Source organism: Curcuma longa, chromosome 16 (genome assembly GCF_044706935.1).
Source record: "Curcuma longa cultivar G26 ecotype Majalengka, Jawa Barat chromosome 16, ITB_CL_G26_1.1, whole genome shotgun sequence".
Taxonomy (NCBI): Eukaryota; Viridiplantae; Streptophyta; class Magnoliopsida; order Zingiberales; family Zingiberaceae; genus Curcuma; species Curcuma longa.
The window spans coordinates 6,922,050-6,942,041 of NC_133876.1; the positions used below are offsets into that span (position 1 = coordinate 6,922,050).

Consider the following 19,992-nt stretch of genomic DNA (forward strand, 5'->3'; position numbering starts at 1 on the left):
GTATTTTACATATTTATCCGTTAATAATTATTAGGATACATTTACTCTAAATTAATAATGCTTATTCATTCTTCAAAAAAACACATAGCTGTTGATTAGTCATTTAGATAAATTTCTAAATTAAATACAAAATGTAACACAAAGTTGTCATGTTTTAATAAACTTATACATAAACTTTCAATTTTACAACACATGATTTGTTTGATTGTTAGGGTAGAAAGCATATCTTTTCTAGTTAAATAATTAATATGTAAATAGTTTTTTAATAAACAAAATATATAACAAATAACATCTAATGTGTTATGAAAATGTTGTGTTGTATAAAATTGTCAATGTGCTAGATTTGCTATAAACATTTCACTTGGAGCCAATCAAGAAGTTCATCCCAAGTTCCTAATTCCCCACTTGAACACCATGTCTCTATAAAGCTACCTTTTAACAATCAAATATGCAAGCCATGGCTTCTAAGAAGCATCTTGAGGCGCCTCCGAGATCTTCCTTTCCTTCCCCTCCCACGCTTCCCTGTTGTTGGTAGCTTGCTTTCCATTTTTCGACACATCATCGTTGGAGTATAGCATGGTACCTAACCATGAGGTGAGTTGCTTGTTTCATAGCTCAAGAGAAGAAAAACAGATGTTGGTTTGTTTGTTGCTGAAAGATTTGTGGTTAAATTTACAGGTCAAGAGCTGTGAAATCCCTTTGTTGTAGCAAAACAGGTTCAAGAGTGTCGATGAAGCATCAAGAATCATGCAGGAGATGGATACTAGACCCCGAAAGCCGTTCATTCATAGTGTGGAACCGTCTCTTCCTTGTTTCATGCTTCATCGCTTTGATCATCGATCCGATGATCTTCTACTGGCCTATGATCCAAGTCATCGCCGCCGATGGATCTTCGTGCATCGACTTGGATCAGGAGTTGAGTATTTCGGTCACTTGGATGCGCTCAGTAACTGATCTGTTCTATATAGTTAATATGGTCGTGAAGTTTCACACTGCATACACTGCACCCAATTCGAGAGTTTTCGCAAAGGGGGAGCTCGTCACGGACCAGAAACTGATCGGAAGACGGTACATCAAGTCAGATTTCTCTGCAGATTTAGCTGCATCGCTGCCTCTCACTCAAGTAAAGGTTTCGGGTATAACTAACTGTTCTGGATAGAGTTCGATGTGGCGATAGGATTGATCGATTGCTTTTGCTCTGCAGGTGGTCATCTGGCTGCTGATTCCAGCAGCAAGAAACTCCAGCAACGTGATGGTGACTTTGATCATCCTTGTTCAGTATTCACTTAGATTGTACCTCACCTACACTTTGACTGATCAGATCATAGAAGCCACTGGCGTGATCACCAAGAGTGCCTGGGGAGGAGCTGTATACAATCTCCTGCTGTACCTCCTCGCGAGTCATGTTCGTTAACAAGGATTAATACATGCATCAATATAATACAACTTTTAGATAGATGAAATCTAACTGTTTATATTTGTTGCAGATAATAGGAGCGATATGGTACCTGTTTACGATAGCAAGGCAGCTGACATGCTGGAAAGAACAGTGCCTGATGGAGGGAATGAACATCAGGAATGGAACGACCTGCGAATTCAGGTTTCTGGACTGTGACTTCTCCAGTATGACAGAGAGGCAGGTCTGGGCGAATGGCACGCAGGTTTTTGCCAACTGCGATGCCAACAACTCAAACATCGCCTTCAACTATGGCATCTTCTTGACTTCTCTGCGCTTTGGGGTTCCCTCTGTCAACTTGAGGGACAAGTATTGCTACGGCCTCTGGTGGGGGTTTCAACAGTTGATGTAAGGGCTTCTCTTTTCTGATTGTTTTTGTTGGTTTGTTCGTGTGGCATTTTACTGCAACAAAATGGTTCTCTTGCAGCTCCAATGGACAGAATATGGTGAACAGCACCTTCTTCGGTGAGACGCTGTTCTCTGTAGGCATCGCCATGGTCAGCCTCATTTTATTTGCTCAATTGATCGGGAACATGCAGGTGATGATCAGTTCATTTCACATCTAAAATCTTCAAAAATGCAATCTTGGAGATGAATAATACTGATGAATGGTATTGTTCTGATCAGACGTATTTGCAATCCATCATTGCGAGAGTGGAAAAATGGAGGCTGAAGCAAGGAGACACGGAAGAGTGGATGCGCCACCGCCAGCTTCCGCCTCACCTTCGGCGTCGAGTCCGCCAGTTCTATCGGTCCAAATGGCTCGCCACCAGGGGCGTTGATGAGGAATCCATTCTCCGAGGCTTGCCTTCCGATCTCCGCCGAGATATCAAGCATCACCTCTGCATCGATCTCGTCCGACGCGTGCGTATGAACACTGCAGTCGATGGAGAAATGGTGCTACTTTTCTTGTTTTGTTCATGGATTCCTCTTTCGAATTCAGGTTTCTTTCTTCTCCGAGATGGATGACGTTCTCCTAGACGCCATCTGCGAGCGGCTGGTGTCGTTCCAGAGCGCCACCGGCACGGTGCGGGTGCGGGCGGGCGACCCGGTGACGGAGATGCTGTTCGTGATCCGTGGGAAGCTGCGAAGCTCCGCCGCTGGCGGCGGCGACCTGTCGGGGCTCCACGGCTCGACCATCCTGGGCCCGGGCGACTTCAGCGGCGAGGAGCTGCTGCCGTGGGCGCTGCACCCGGAGCCGTCGCAGTCGCAGTGCCGGCTACCGGCCTCCGCGAGGACGGTGACGGTGGCGGTGCAAGCTGAGGGCTTCGCGCTGCCGGCGGAAGATCTCCGGTTCGTGGCGAACCAGTTCAGGAGGATGCACAGCCAGAGGCTGCAGCACGCGCTCCGGTACTACTCGCAGCAGTGGAGGGCGTGGGCGGCGTGCCTAGTGCAGGCGGCGTGGCGGCGGCACCGAAGGAGGAAGGCGGCCAGCGAATCGGTGCGGTGGGAGTCGTTCGTGTCGAGATCGGACGAGGTGGAAGGCGGGAACGGCCGATGTTGCAGGCACCAGGAGGATGGTTTTGGCGGGAGCGCAGATTTGAGGTATGACAACCGTACAAGTTCCAGCGGGAAATTTAGAAGAGCAGAAACGGAATGGCGATGGCCGAGCTGGCCAAACTGGAGAAGCCGCCACACGAGCCTGATTTCTCTATTTATCTCCATCGCCACGGTCTCTGCTGTTGAACGATGTCTGTGTGCATAGAAACAACGAACTCTCAAGTCTGAATTTCGTGCTGAACAATGATGTCTCGAGTCACGCCTCTGCTAAACCTTCAAATTTTAAAATTTACTATAGGACCTTATGGACCTTACGATATCACTTGCCGATGAATGAGTCATGTTGTGTCATGCTCAGCCTTGCCCATGCATCGATCTGAGTCACGACTTATTGATCCACCACAGGTTCACTGGATGCTAGACAATATCAACTGTAAAATGGGTATTTGCATATAGCTTGCCATGAAGTTAAACTGGGTATTTGCATATAGCTTGCCATGAAGTTAAAACTATCCTTACCAATTAATAGATGGCTCAAGAACAAGACTCACTGCGCAACTATCCTTTACCCATTTCAACCTCACCAACAGTGACGTCCAAGTCATGTTTTAGTGCAGCTAACACAATAAGAAAAGATGCTTGAAATAGGATGTCTTGAAATGCACAACCATCTAAGGATTAACCTGATGTAGAGTATCACCTACAAGATCAAGGCAGAATTTTATTATCTAATTTAAAACACTGATGAAGCTGACCAAGTGATAGACTAAGATCAAGCCTAACATAATCTTTAAGAAAGGTGTTTGAAATATTAATAAGATCGACTAAAGAAAAAAACTCTTGGAAAGCGAAAATCGACAACAAAAATAGAATTGGAATTTCAATCTTTCTCTGGATCATGAACATTGGATAGAACTGCTTTTTTTTGGTTCTCCAGTTCAATTCCACCTCAACATATTGGCAAACAAAAAAGGACTGTACCAGGAGAATTGGCCACCGGAGGGATGTGATTACGTATCAATACAATGCCTAAATTGTAAATCACTTCTGTTGTTTGCTCAATATTCTCTAGCCCAGTATGCTACTCAAGAAGCCCCTGACATGAAGACAAAACTAGATAAGTTTTTGTTCTCAGTTACTGGTGTTAGTTATTCAAATGTTTGTAAATCGAGCTACCGTACCAGACTCCAGCAGCTCTTTTCTCTCTATTTCTGCAGAAATAATCACATGCATCAAATTCAAACAAACCCTTATTTATGATCATACATGACGTCAAATATTAATTCAATAGTTTTAACTACAATTTGTCTTTAAAAAATAAAATTTGATATTTAAATTCATGAAAATACTTATGACAAGAATCTAATGAGGTATCAAAAATGACAAAAATGCCATAAGGTGAAGATACATAATAGATATAACAGATTTGTTAATAGCTTTAAAGTTCATGATTGATTGTTAATTAACCTTTCCATTTACATAATGTTTCATACAAAAATTGTACTGATTTTCCACATCAGAAATGCATTTTCCATAAGTGTGATTTCTTACCTTGGCTTTCCTTCAATAGCATCGTTGATCTCCTCGCCAGTTGGCTTTTTAGGAAATGTTGCTATAAGAAGATACTTCTCCTTTCTCACTGATTCATCTATCCTCTTGTAAAGTTCATAACCCTGTGGGTAAGACATCCTGCAACACATATTTTATGATCACATTTGTCTATTTTAAGATTCAGTGTGCATAAAGGTCCCATTTGATTGGCAACCGATGCAAAGCAGGCAAACCAAAAAAGACATGTTAATCCGAAGATCTAGTGGTAAACCAGGATCCATCCGAAAACCAAATTGAACATCGATAACAAAATTCTCTGTTTGCAGAAATGCTTGTAGCAAAAAATCAAGACAATGCCCTAGTTTATTCATATCATCAAAAGGGCGCCCCTCTCTCAAACATTATCAAAATAGCACCCAATCTATATTTTTCTGCCTAAAATACCCCTCCATGCTTCTATCTTGGAGTTGCTTTGTACATTTTTTCTGTTTTTTTTTGTTTTCTGTTTTCTGTTTCTATTTTTCTTTCCTTTCTCTTTTTCCTTTTGTTTCCTTTTCCTTTTTTTCTCTTCTAATTAACTATTAGAAAACAAAAAACAAAAAATAGATTTTTTATTTAGATTTTATGCTCTATTTCTTTTCCTTCTTTTTCTTTTTTTCTATTAAAAAAACTACAAAAAGAGAAAACTAAAAATACAGAAAACTAAACCAAAAGAAAAATCACCTTGGAGTTGCTTTGGTCAAGGCACCATCCAGGTTTGGAACTGCTTTGGTCGAAGCAACACCAAGGTTTGGAACTGCTTTGACGAAGCAGTGACCAAAGCAAAGTAGCTCTAAGGTTGAGCTGCTTCAAGTGGTGTTGTATTGTACAACACAACTCTAAACTTGTAGCACGAAGGATATTTTAGGCATAAAAAATATAGGTGTGGCGTCGTTTTGCTAATTTTTGAAAGGACGCCCTTATGATGATATGGATAAAGAAGGGCACTGTTTTGATTTTCTGGATGCATAGTGTAAAAACAAGGGATAACACTTGATTGAAGAAATTCATTATTGTATACATGACATCATATTTTATAGACTGTGACACAACACAAAAGTAGAAAAATTCTAACATTCCAAATGGAAAGATATCACTGCTAATCAGAAAAACATCTGAGGAAGATCAGAAAATAATCAAAGAGAACAATGCAAATCAGCAGATTATTAGATAATTTCTTTCCTTTACCACTCCTTTCAAACTAAATATGCTGTAAGTACCTTCAGTCTGTATTGAACCAAAAGAAGATGATTGGACAAACACACAGATGTTTCTGGATTGCTAAAGCAAATCAGATGACACACCTAGCCTAGGATGATTTGTATCAACTTCAAGACAACAAGATATCATCAGAGTGACAAGATGATTGATACAAGCAATAAGATTCTTCAACTTGAGAGATCAGAGAGACAATGTAACTCCATTTTTGTGCTAATTGCAACTGACATAGAAGGTCCCTAGACCTTATTAACAAACAATATTATACGAGGGCATAAAAGAAGTTCTGCCAGATCAAAGAGATCTAAGGAAACAAACACCAATAACTATGTTGTTCATGAGAATCCTGGCCTTAGCACAGTGATGACCAAGAGGAACACTAATCTCAAGGATGGTGAGGATTAGGCAAGCATACAACCTCTCCTTGACACCAGCTCTCAAGAGGATTAGGAGATGATCAGTGATGGCTCTGATACCATATAAAAGAACAATCCTTTAACACTTAGAACTTAGATGCCCTCATCAATTATCGTAATGAAACAGAGAGTTGAAAAAGCAATAGAAGCCAGCACAAATTCTGTAGGTCTCCTAAATTTGACTTAGAAGGAGATCCTCATCCAATAGGCAAAATAGAAGGGCAACCATATCAGGTCCCTCATAAAGAAAAACTTCTAGAACCTCCTTTGAAAATTTCCACTATCCTAAAGTATCCTATTTTGCCATCAAGTCAATTCACCAAACAGCTTGACAAACTAGATTTCAAATTGAATTTGTGCCACAATTCACCAATACACCCAGTTTCTGGATATCATTGACATTAATTTCAACACAGTTTTGAAACAAAATGTTGTTCATCAAGCTGACTGAAAGTTTGCCAATTTTATACTTTTGATAGTTCATCCAGATGTTTGAGCATATTGTAATCATCTAAATCAATTTTGATGACATATCATTTATTAATTTGGGGAAACAATTTGAGGGTTAGAAAAGAATACTTGGTAAAATGGAGCAGAGTTGTAGAGATTTAGTTCCCTTTCAACTAGTGGTTTTCTCTGTTTAATTATAAAATTTTGAATTATAAATTACTACAACATACAAGAAAGTGAAATGCAAAAGAGATTGATAACCTTAAAGCGCCCATGATAGGATACTGTGTTCCAGCATAATACAGCAGCCGAAAGGAGTAGCAGTTCTCAAATGATGCAGCATATTCTAATCTCTCTGCTCTTCCCATTGTCTTCAAAAATTCAAATAATGCTCAGAAACAACATAGACGAATCTTTTAGCAAACTGCTAGTGTAAGTCAAGTTTCACATACTTGCATTATGCCACTTGATCCCGGCAAATCCTGAAAGTCTCAGATGTGGGAAAATAGTATCAAAATGAGATAAATTTCTAAGCGACATTGCCATAAATTCCTGAGAACATGAGAAAAAAATGGCAAGCAATACATAGGTACAGAAGAATCTTTCCAAGTACTTGAAGCAATGATTACTCAAAGTCTGTATATCACAATAAACAATTACTGTGAGGAGGAAATCAAGCTACATGGCCACCAGCAGAATGTTAAGCTGCTTCTTGCATAAAAAAAGCAAGTGGTGCATTTGGTTTATAGGAATAGCTAGAATTCCCATGGAATAAACATTCAAAAGTGGCATCGAAATACCAATTCATACTGAATTTTATTAACCAATTCATAAGACAACAATTCTTGAGTAGCTATTCCTTATACCTATGTCATCCCTCATTGGCCTGAAAGGCCCACCTGAGTTGCCAAGTTGGGCAGGTTGGATGCAGTGAGGCTAGAGAGATTGAAAGGACCATCAAGCAAGCTGCCCTGGACAAGTCAGACCCAAGCAGGCCAGTGGAATGGGCCAGGCTCAGGCATCCGGTCCAATTGAATATGTCGAGCAAATCAAATTGTTTTGGCAAATTGAGTGGGTTAGGGAAGCCTAAGCGGTTGGGTGACTAGTTAATCGAATGGTTGGGGAAGGTATTTGAACTAGGTGGGGTCGGGTGTACTAGGATGTCACATGATCAAGTGGGTTGGGTGAATTGGTCAAGTTGGATGAGCCAATTGGGGCAAGCAACCAAATCACGCCAATCGGGGCCGACAGGTTGAAAGGCTAGTTGGGGCGAATAGGCCACTCCAAGAGGTGTAAGAAGGCTAATGAACTTGGGCTAGCCGATTGAATCGATTGGTCTTCTTCTGCCAGTTATGTCGATTGGGTCGGTCGAGAGAATATGTTGGACGGACTAATCATGCTAGATGGCCAAGTGAGCAAATCATGTGAACTAAACAAGTCAAACAAAATATTTAAGTAGAGAAATTTTGCCATTATGAAAAATTATTATTTACTTATTTCTTATAACATTTATACTAATCAAACATTAGAATAGTTATTTTGTGCCAAAATCATCATGCAAACCAAACTAAGGAATACATATTTCTATTTTATTCCATTCCACTGTGAACAAAACACACCCATAGTTGTTTGAGAGTTTTCATCTAAGAACAAGCTAAAGCTCGAATATATTAGTCATTGGTATACTTATTATCTGTTAAATGGTAGAACTCAATATCATAACTTTATCATTCAAGATTATTAATTTTCTGAGAGTTCTATGATGTAAATAGGTTTTTAATCCAAATATTGAGCGGAAGTGTTTGATATACAATGGATCATCATTTTCGTTGGTACCTAAGCGGAGAGAGAACTGATTTAATCTGAATTTATGTCTTGATCAGTTAAATGTGTAAAAACAAAACCCAGTATCATCATTTCATCAATTAAGATTTTTTATCTAAAAATTCTATTGTGCAGTTACACTGTGATTAAACATAAGTTGAATTAAGTGTTTGAGATCCCATAATCGGTACAGCAGTTCAAGTGCCCACACTACAGAAAGTGGTTTCTTTGCATCTGAGAAGATTGAGAAAGCAATTGAGAAAACATATCTTGATATGAGAGAAGTTGCAGAATGTTAAGAAACATTTGTACAACCTTAAGGCGGGGATTGACAAGAATCACAGGACGTTCACCGGCGGCATCTGTCATAGCTTTCATGTCCTAAGCACACAATCAGTAGTTAGCCAAAATTTTACTATATGAACATGAAAATAAAACAATGATTTTTCTGATAATCACTCACATCAATTATACAGTTTCCAACAGCATTTTGCGGAGCTACAAGAATAAATATATCATCTTGTTCTTCAACCTCTTTAGGACCTAGTTTCTGACAGAAGATTAATTAACCATGCAAAAAGTTGTTTATGATAGCTATCTAAGTTATCAAGTTCCTGAAAGAAAACCACACGGATGCCATTAGGAATAATTTCTGCATGAATAACTGTAACAGAACATGGGCAATGAATTGTCAGGTGCACACATGTGAAAAATCATATATTGGTTTTAATGTATCAAATTTTGTGTGAAGTAAACCTATTTTGGCTTAAAAATCAACAATTAATATGCTTTCTAGCTGTGAACCATTATTAAGAGGATGGATGGTGGCTTGGTGCATGTTTTAGGAGAGAAACAATTGTTCAGGAGAAGGATTCATTACTTAATTTTAGATAATTAAATGTCTTATTCAAACACAATATATGCTCTCATCTGCTATTCAGGATGACAATTCAGTTTATGCTATCTATGATCAAATATCCAAGGCTCAATTGTTGATGAAGTAGGTTACGTTACAGCTACTTTGACCTTACAATAATGTTGGAGCCAACCCAGTTAATGAAATAGTAAGCTACTGAACCTGATGATAAGCAATTAAGCATTTCAACAAGAAGCAATGCTGGTACAAGAAAGAAATTAGCTTTTAGTGGCAGACCTATTGATCCAATTTTAACAAAGGTTCCTAGAGCACCATATTCACCCCAATCCATAAATTCCAGAATCTTTCGGGTTCCAGCAAGCTGCAATGGCATTCCAGAAAGTGCACCTTCACCCATTGATCCTTGAACACAAACCTATGAAAGACAATTGGCAATTCTTAAAACTTAACTTGAACAATTTAAAACCAATTTTACAGCCCTAATCCAGAATTGACAATTTACTTTGACACACTTTCCGTCGTCAGCAAATGAAAGAGCAAGAGTTCGTACAAGTTCCATAAGAGTTCCAATTCTATAAACATCCTGGAGCAGCACAGAGGAATAGTAAGGTACAAAGCAAATTTGTGGAGGAACATTGACAATATTGGTTACCATTTCTGGGTTAAGCTCGGGAATGTTGATCTCCACCTGTGCGATAGAAAAAAGCACTAGTTTCAACTTTCAACAAAATAATCTGTGTGCAGAAAGTTATGCATCATTTCCTCAATGATACAACTGATTAATGTTTCTTCGCTGCTAAATCAGAGGAGATAGCATTCTTCTAAGATTTATTCCCAGTAAGAATAAATCTGTAATTCTTTTTCCATTTAAGCCACATGAGCACCTTGAAAGTGTGTCATTTGTGAATCATTAGAGATCATGAGCAGCATATGAGGCAAAAAGACAAATCCACAAAAATCATAATTGGAGAAAGTTGCAGAGTTGCATTGGATTTGATTCATGTGAACCAAATTAGATTGAATAAAAAATAATAAAATAAATATTTTTATTGTTTGGGTACATTTTAGAGTCTAAAGCAAGTCTAAATACAATTAGGCCTCAACATGGCAGGGTTGTGTAATTTGTCCTTAAAATTGGTATCTTAGTCTTGTCAACATGGTTGGAGTTAAATATAAAATACCTTGCTTTATCAAAAATAATTATAGAAATTGGAGTCCAGTCAGATGGAAAAAATTGTTTGCCTAAGAAAACATGAAAGTAGAGGAAGCTGACGAGTCTCATGTTGATTAACTAATCCTGAAAACATGTCAAACAGACATGACAAAACATTGAGGGAAACTAGACGCTCTTTCCTCATCTATGAGGCCAGCATAAGGATATTCAAAAGTTGTGTGTCAACAACTTCATGGAAGCACAAGGAATCTAAAGAATGAGGTTGTAAGAATTGCAATTCAATTTTTCTCACTGAATTGAAGAAAATATGCAAACAAATTCATCCAAGACCATTTTGGACTTTACAAGGGAATGAAATCTACAGGTCTATCCCCAAAACATGACTGACATGACCTGAAATTCAGGTTTTCTTCGTGAGCCAATTCTAGTTTTTAATTCAGGATGTTTTAAAAAATTAGATTTCTATACAAAAACTGAAAAATTCTAACTTGACATTTTCTTTTTTTGACATTTAGATTTCAATACAAAAACTGAAAACTTCTAATCTGAAAAAGATTTTAGTAATAAAAATAAAGTCCACATATGTCCAATAATTATATTATTCTTAAAGATACAACAACATCCAAGTCTTTATCTCACTAAGTGGAGTCGGTTGTATGAATCCTCCTACTCCATTAAGCCTAATTCCCTACTATATTATCATCTACATTTAAATGAATTTTATCCTATTTTATCATTATTAATTAAGTCTTTTTTAGTCTCCCTCTTCCTTAATTAATATGTGTATTTATCACAGTCTCACATCACCTAATTGGGGTATATATTGATAGTCTAAGTATATATCCGTACCATTTTATATGTGTTTCTTGGAGTTTTCCCTCAATAGGTGCAACGTCAACTTTTCTGTAATGTTCTCATTTTTTATCACGTGCATCTTCTTATATTATACATCCACCTTAACATTCTCATCTCTGCAACTCTCATCTTTTGCTCATATACTCATATCATAGCCCAACATTCAGTTTTATATAACATATCAAATCTAATTACTACTATAAAACTTTTCTTTAAGCTTTAGAGGTATCTTACAATCACAAAGAACACATGACACTCTCTTCCATTTTCACCATCTTGCTTGTATTATATTATTCTTAAAGATATGATTTTAAAATAAAAATTGCATAATATGACTTGTCCCAACTCAAAGTGACTCAATTTGAACCAAGTTTGATAATTTTGCATAGAACATAAATATTTTTAAAAATTCTTAGAAATTGATAAAACTGGACAGATAGACTCTAACACAAGAAAAAACTCAATAACTGGATCCACATAATAAGGTAGAGGTGCATTTAGGTGTAAATGCATCTTACTTTGTGGTTCTCAACTAACATTATGATTTTTACAAAAGAAAATGGATAAGTATGGAAATTCAATTTTCTACAACTCAACCAACTATTCAAGTTCTTCAATCTTCACAAGAAAAATAATTCTTAGTATCTGACCTTCACTCTTCTTCTTTTATCATTTATAGCATTTTGAGTAGCTTGTAGCACATCAGCATAGAAATATGTCCGTATCTCTTTGGAATGAGGAGCATTATTCAGTCTAGTAGGAATACCTCTCCATTCATCCTGAGGAAGAGCATTTAAAACAAAAATCAATCTTATAACTTTCTTGATGCATTGTCATCAAACTGCAGTAATAAGATTGATACATACCTTGCTTGATGAAGAGAATTTCAGAGTGCCCTTTGAGTTTCCTAGTGAAATAAAATGCAACGGAAACTTGCTTAAATGACAGATATGGGCCAATATGAAAGTTCTAAAAAAACTGTATTCACATGAAATTTTACAGGGAGAAATGAAAAAATTTAATCAATTAAAATCAATTCAACTAAATTCTTCAGATTTGGACCTATGGATTTTATAAAAGGATATTTGAAATCTTTCCAGTAACTAAAGTAAAAGGCAAAAGCAAAGACTTGCAAATCAAGGATAACAAATGCTCAAGTTTTGAACACTTCAATGATTTCATATTTCCTACATAACCAAGTAAAGAATCCTGGGAAAGGGAGGGTATGCCACACCCATATAATTTTACAAATATAAAAAATTGTATGTTATACTCCCAAATACTAATGATGGCATGATTAAATGTTGTATTAGTCTTAGGGAACAAAATCATAATATAATAGAGGATCTAGATTGCATGAGCTCGCAGCAGCTTTTGACAAGCCTCTGAACAGGTTGTCCTGCGCACCACACAACTTTGATGCTTGAAGATGCAATAATTTCCTTCGGTTCAAATGGTTCGTGCCAAACGAACAATCAGTCTGTGTAAGGTGATCATAATCCTCTTTGAAACAGACCTGAAGATGTACAAGACAGTGTCTAAAAGACACACGGGGAGCATTGTCGAGCAAGGTTGACTATCCAAGAACAATATAAGAGCAGGTGAAGCATAGTTCTTCTTGTGTTTTGTCCTGGAAATCCCACACTAGCAAATTGGGGTGCGCAAGGGGGCATTGTCAAACAGGACTATCCAAGACCAGCATAAGGGCAGGTGAAGCATAGTTGTTCTTGTATTTTGTCCTGGAAATTACACACTATGAAAATTGAGGGAATAATGATGTTGCAAGGTGTAGGAAGGCTTTTGACAGCAGTCAGGTGTACCACCATCCATCCAAAAAGGTTCACCTCTGGTGTGGTCCTCACCTTCCTGAGGAGGGCCATGGAAACAAAGGCAACCAAAGGATATGATATCTCAGCTAATTTCATAGAGAAGCAATCATCTGGGGCCAGCAGCCAGATAAGTGGATCCTTCCCGTGGAAAGGTTCAGGGATTATAATAGGTTAGCTAAAATTTTAAATAAGGGATGGGAAGAACTGAATTCTTGCTTTTCCAAAGAAAAAGCAGCATTCATCTGAGGTGAAATATAAAGAAGTATCAAGTGCAGAAATCTCCCTAAGAAAAAATTGACTCTTCTCATGTAGGACAAGGTGTTGAAGCTACTAGGAATATGTTACATACATATTAGTTTCAGTAAATATCACAATAATGTGCAATCCTCAATTCCTCATATTCTTTCAATAAAAATCTAAAAGTTGCAAGCAATAATGAATTTGTCGAAATACTTCCCTTGTCATTATTTTTTCATAATGTGACAATGAAGATGCAAATCAGAATTAATTTTTTCTTGTAAGTTCTAAAGTGTTTACCATCAATTACCTCCAAGTATTCGGTCTTTGCAAAATCATCACCAATCTGCTGCAACAGAGAGTCAATATCGGCAAACACATTCTCTTTTGGACGATTTCCATTGACCTATGTTATTCAAGTATTTGGATAAATTATGTCACAACCTTTTCCCCTTTTTAGTACAAAATTGATATGGAATCTAATAGTTAAAATATACACCTTTTTCAACAAGTCCTTGTATATCGGCAAAATGGAGTCACAATTCCTCTTATATGTCTCAAGACGTGATTTGACCTGACCATAGAAAAACACTCTCCATTTTGATGATGTTATTGTTTATAAAAGAAAAGGGACTTAGGCTGTTGATAATCACATTTCACAATGAACGGATTCCCAAGTGCAAGAAAAACTCATGATTTGATGTTGGAAAATAGAACACAACATGCTATTAAAACTCAAAGTACTTTGAAATTACAGAATGGCAATGCACGTGATATGCAGAAAATTTATTGAGTGAAGAAATTTCAATATGCATCAACAATTAAGATGTTGAACAAAGATTTACTACAGTATTCTTTTGACAACCATTAGGTTTTCAATTGCAATTGATACCAATGCTGTGTTATATTAAGATGCTATGACACTGGATGCAGAAACAACAAACTAGTTTGATTGAAAAGAAAAAAATCTTTAACTAGCTAACATCATTCTTTTGACCACCATTATGTTTTCAGTAGCATTAATGTCACACTTGAAACAGAAAGCACAAACTAATTTGATTTTTTTTTAAACAATCTCTAACTAGCTAAAATAGCAAGAATTTGGAACATCTAATGTAAATAGTATAAATGCCAGTTCGATATGCCACATTGAGACATGCGCAAAACCTTGGTAAATTTTACATAGAAGTGTCATAAAAGAATATAACAAGCATTAATTCATCACCGAACATGCAGCATTGTTTAGAAGGAAGAATAACTGATTGGTTTCCTGTCATCATTTGCTGTTAAATATCATTTTCCATAAGCATAATATATGGCATGCACCAGTAATAATGTAGAATTGCTTCCATAAACCTAATATATGAAAAGGTAGATAGTTTATAAGCATGAGCATCTACGGAATTCGGACCATCAAAATCATTTGGAAGTTGATCTTTGACATCAAATTACTTAAGGAATTTAACCTTAAGTTCTAATGTAGACGAGGAAACAAATAATCAGTGAAGGAATTTGGCCACATTGGTACATCTTGAAGTCAAAGTACAAAAAGAGAACACAGTGCATTGATTTCTTTCTCATTGGAAGGGAAGTCCAAAGAATAGAAATAATAAATAAACATTGCTAGACAAAGTTACTAAAGAAATTGTTCCTTTTGCTTAAACAACTACCTATGCATTTTAATTATCTTTAAATTAATATAATTTTCAATTTGACTTTTTTATGTGAGAGTTTTTCTCTAGGTAAGGTTATTATCTTCTTCGCTTCATCAAGTTCATTCCAAATTCTGTAATAATTCAACGGTTCAATTTTGGGTCTGTGTCAAGTTTACAACAAAGAAAAACATGAAAACAGTGGGAAAAGATAAGGGTAAGCTAAAGGCAACAGCATAATAAATAGTGAGAAAAGAGAAGAGAACAATGACCTTTTCCTCACTATCATCAGTTCAAGTTATTAGCCGTGCAGAAATTTCTTCCGTCGCAGGAGGGAAATTCTTAAGATGATAAATCTTTCCAGTAACTGGGTCCAGCCTTCTTCCGATGCATCTGTCGATTAGAATTTCATCAGGAACCTGAATGTTAACAGTAGAAGTATGTGAAAAATCAAGCCTGTTAGGCCTTGAGTGTTGTTACAGAGCATTCAGCAGGTAATATACAAATTTCAAATCAATTAAATTTACAAATACCTATCCACATGTCTGAAATAAATCTCATTGTGCAAAATTAACTAAATCTCTGACTTAACTCCATGAAATATGCTAGAAACTAGGAAGCAGGAATGCAGTATTTGGTCATAAATGTTTTACATATCTATCTGTGAATATAAACAAAGTTCTGTAACAACCCACCCACTTCTCTGTTTGATGACTATATTTGTGGAAAGATTCTAACAAAGAATGTTTTGTAATCAGTTTATATTTTCCATGAAATTTTAGACTCATTAAATTATTAGCATGTCTTTTAAAAAATATAAAAAATAAAAAATACCTTTTAATTGTCAGTACTAATCATGCTTCTATCCTCACCTATGCTTCTAAGAGAAAATCCAAATGTTGGTATACGCCCTGTGTCACGTTACTACTATCTTTCTAATTTTTTTACCATTTTAAGTTGTGTCATTAACCATTATATGCAGATACAAGAACTTGGATTGAAAATTGGATTGCAAATTCAGATACTACACTTTGATAAGGAATACCATATTATTTGTAAGGTAGATAAATTAAAATTATCACGTTTTAGATAAAAAAATGTCCTTCCCATTGCAAGGCTCAACACATGAGAAGCCAAGATCTTCCACAAAACCAATTAAATATGGATTACTGAAAGCATATTTTCCATGCATCAATGAGATTGTATTAAATGATCAGGAGTTAATTTTATCTAGTAAAAAAATACAAATATTATGACCACAAATGACATACATCTAGGAGAATGAACACATCAGGTCTTATTTTCACCCCTTCAAGGCTCTCTGCTTGCGATGAACTCCTCGGATACCCATCAAGGAGCCATCCTTTCTCTCTCACATCATTTCGTGACAGCCGTGATAAAACCATCTGACCATGAAAACAGTTCAGTTAGAAGTCTTTGGAATGAAATGCAAAGGTGCAAGAAGCTTAAGAGTATACATTTGTAACTATTTCATCTGGGACAAGCATCCCATTATCCATGAATTCTTTTGCCTTCTTTCCAATCTCTGTCTCTGCAGCAACTTCTGATCGCAGAAGATCTCCAGTTGAGATGTGCACCAACCCATACTAGAATATAGATTAACACCAAATGAGAATCTTTTAAGATGTAAACGATTATTGAAAACCAAGTGCAATTGAAGTTTCAGTGACTCAGTTAATATTGAACTACAGCCCACATCATAGTTCAAATAAAAGATATTATATAGGTAATTGTAAGTTCTAATAGAGCCTATGGATGAGGCACATGTACAGATAATATACTAGGCATGTTTAGATCCCAGAAAAGTTCAATTTAAGAATTAGACGAGTGTAATAATGAGGCACAAAGCATATACAATTATGGACATCAAGATTGCAGCCATAAAATTACAGAGTAAATGTGTAACAGATCCATCTTGTTTGGGACAAGCATGACTTGACGACGATGATGATGTTGGAGCCATGTCGACGAAATACAAGTAGATAGACATTCTATATCTGGAGATGCATTGATTATTTGGCCCAAACGCATAGTTAGCCTTTGAAAACAACTAAATTGCATATTTACCATTATAGAATCTAATAGTTCATAAATATCCTTCTAAATTTACAAATCTCTCATAAATACAATTATTTGAATTAAACTTAGGTTAATAATGTTTGGTCAAAATTATAAACCCAAAATATCCTTATTATTATTTTGGCAATTATTTAATTTCATTTTGTCCCCTTCCTTTTCATTTTGCCTTTTATATTGTTTCAATCATCTACTCATATTTAAATGTAATTGGCAAATTTCCTAAAAGACACTTAAAACTGACAATTTCCAACAGATGCACCTGGTTTAAAAAACTCCTGAAGGGCACACTTCCTTTCACCTTTCTTTTAGAAGCTCAAATTATCTTTAATGTTATGAGCATTATTTATTTTTTCATTCTATTTTGAGGACCTCAATATTATCATTTTGGGCAAGGGTACCATTGAGATATATTTGATTTGTTAGTTGTTTTAGGACATTAAGGTGACTAAACAAATCACTTTGATGACCTCCCATGATGATATACAAAAAATAAAGCATGGACATGTTCCCAAGACAACATTGATTTAAATATGGTGTTTCTTTTGCATTTTGGCATGTTTGTGTTGGTTCCTTGACCAAATTACCTTGATGTTCTTCTCATGCATGAAGTACAAAAATAAGAGCATGAATGTGTTCCTAAGACACTTATTCCAAAATTTTACTAGTGTTTTCTGTCGAGTCCCTTAGGTAGGATCGCTAGAGGAGGAGGGAATAGCATGCTTGTAAATTTTAAAACAATTTACTCTTGCTGTGATTTCAACAAGATAAACACACAAGTTAGTGAATCAAAAAACAAGTACATACCAGAGAACACGTCAATTTACGTGGTTCACAATTCCCTAAAATTGCTAGTCCACAACCGATGCACACTGAGTTCACTATCTTTCTCTTCTTCGGTAAAGTGTCGGAGGTGGAGAAACATCTTACAACAGTAAGCAAGTAAAACAATAAATAAAACACTCAAAGGCTTTAAAAAAGGAGAATACAATTCTTGATTTCCGTGTGTATGTCTATGTCGCACTTAGACACGCACATTAGATCACTATGCAAAGCCTAACTTAAATCTTTTGCCCAAACATCAAAACCCGTGGTCAAAGCACATGGGGTACAACATTTTCTAACATGTTCAAGGCTACCAAGGTGATTTGACTGGGCCAACATGATGGCTCCCGCACATAAGGAGATAGTGGGACTAAAGGGGTATTTTTGGTATCTAAAAGAAAAAGATGAGAGAAAATGCACCCATTGGAAACTTCTGATACCAAATGCCTTTGTTGAGAAATTCCTAACTTTAGGTGTATCCTTTGTGAAATTTACCAATGTCATTCTAGAAATATTAAAATGTCATTTCGAAATACTAAACAAATAAAGTATATTGAAGAAAAAATATCGATAAGTGATATATTTTAAACTTCATTTCATATATCTCAAAAAGTAGGATAATATTGCTAAATATGACTTTATTTACTATCTTATGAAAAAAGAATTCCCCCAATGACATATATGCAAAATTTTAATTTTAAAATGGGATAATACACAACAAAATTATGTGGTAAATATGCAAAATTGTATTTGCAACGATGTTCATACGATTTTGACTAATTATTTTGTGGCATTGCCCTGTTCACATTGCACCTAGTGAGATCCAATACCATACAACAAAAAACCAAATCACACTATTTTGGGTGGCTATAGAGATTTTATCTAGCCAATGAATTCAATGAAAGGTCATATAGCAAAGTAGAATTGCATTTGGTCTCCCCTACCTCTAACCTCTTTAATTCTATAATTCATCTTGTCCAACTATAGAATTTATTAGTTGTGTTTGAATAAGCTGATCGCGTTTTATATGCATTTTCTATCATTTGACCATCTATTGGAACTCCATCTAGCTACTCACATATGGTAATATTTTATTTAATCCTATCTCGTTACTCCTTATATTCATCTTAACAAATCTTCTACACTACCTTTTTTTCTCCGGGATATTTTTTTCTGACTCAAAGACAATTGGTATCACACTTCAATCAATACCTTCGTTGTGCAAATTGTTTGGGTTAACAATAGAAAACTTTTAGAGAATTCCAGTCCGTGTATATTGTCAAGTCTCCATCAACTGGGAAGACTGATCCTTCTATGCAAACTTTCAAGCTGAAAATTGCATAGTGGCATAACATAAAGATAGAGAACGCACCTTCTTCACGATCATCTCACACTGAGTTCCTTTTCCGGAGGCAGGAGCCCCCGATATCATCACCTTGAGCGGCTCCTTGGCGGCGTAACAAACCAACCGTAAGTCCTGGCAAGTGATAAAAGAAGAGCAGCATCAGCAATTGCGGAAAAGATCTTCAATTAAAAATCTCGAAGAACATACCCTAGACTTAGGGCTTCTTTTCCAGGAAGGATTCCCGGGCCGGAGACGGAACGGGCGAGAGAGGCGATGATGACGTGAAGGAGAGGAGGAAAGAGGGCCGGCTGAGGCGCATGTAGCAGCAGGTCTCATGCGGTAGTTTATGGTGGAGGCGGAGGGGATGACGCCGGCGACAGTGGCCATTGCCTCTCCGTTCTCGTCGCTGAGTCGGAGGTTGGAACGGAGATGATAACGAGCGAATTACAAACCACTCGTAGCACAACGCTTCCTGCTTAGATAAGCCAAGGAAAGCGTTGCGTGGGCCTTTAATGGGCCCGCAACGCAGGCCTCGATATAAACTTATTTTTTGAGAAAAATTATAATGGCGCATCATTTTCTTTAAAATAGTTTTTTTTTTTTAAATTTTTATTTTATAATAAAAAGGGCAAATTTTTTTATTCTAA

General features: G+C 36.6%; 1 protein-coding gene and 1 pseudogene across 1 annotated transcript; one reads left to right on the plus strand and one right to left on the minus strand.

Annotated features, from left to right (window-relative positions):
* The first annotated feature begins 589 nt into the window (after positions 1–589).
* On the plus strand, positions 590–3,142 carry LOC141846967 (putative cyclic nucleotide-gated ion channel 14; annotated as a pseudogene).
* A 670-nt stretch (positions 3,143–3,812) lies between these two features.
* On the minus strand, positions 3,813–19,762 carry LOC141847826 (adenylate kinase 5, chloroplastic). Its single transcript, XM_074735913.1, is given in 19 exon segments — positions 3,813–4,052; positions 4,138–4,167; positions 4,508–4,645; positions 6,892–7,001; positions 7,083–7,112; positions 8,770–8,835; positions 8,918–8,997; positions 9,608–9,746; positions 9,834–9,914; positions 9,984–10,019; positions 12,011–12,139; positions 12,227–12,267; positions 13,727–13,832; positions 13,926–14,000; positions 15,351–15,497; positions 16,350–16,484; positions 16,557–16,685; positions 19,373–19,477; positions 19,553–19,762. Coding segments are annotated over 19 exon segments (1,785 nt in total). The 5' UTR covers positions 19,733–19,762; the 3' UTR covers positions 3,813–4,024.
* Between the last annotated feature and the right edge of the window lie 230 nt (positions 19,763–19,992).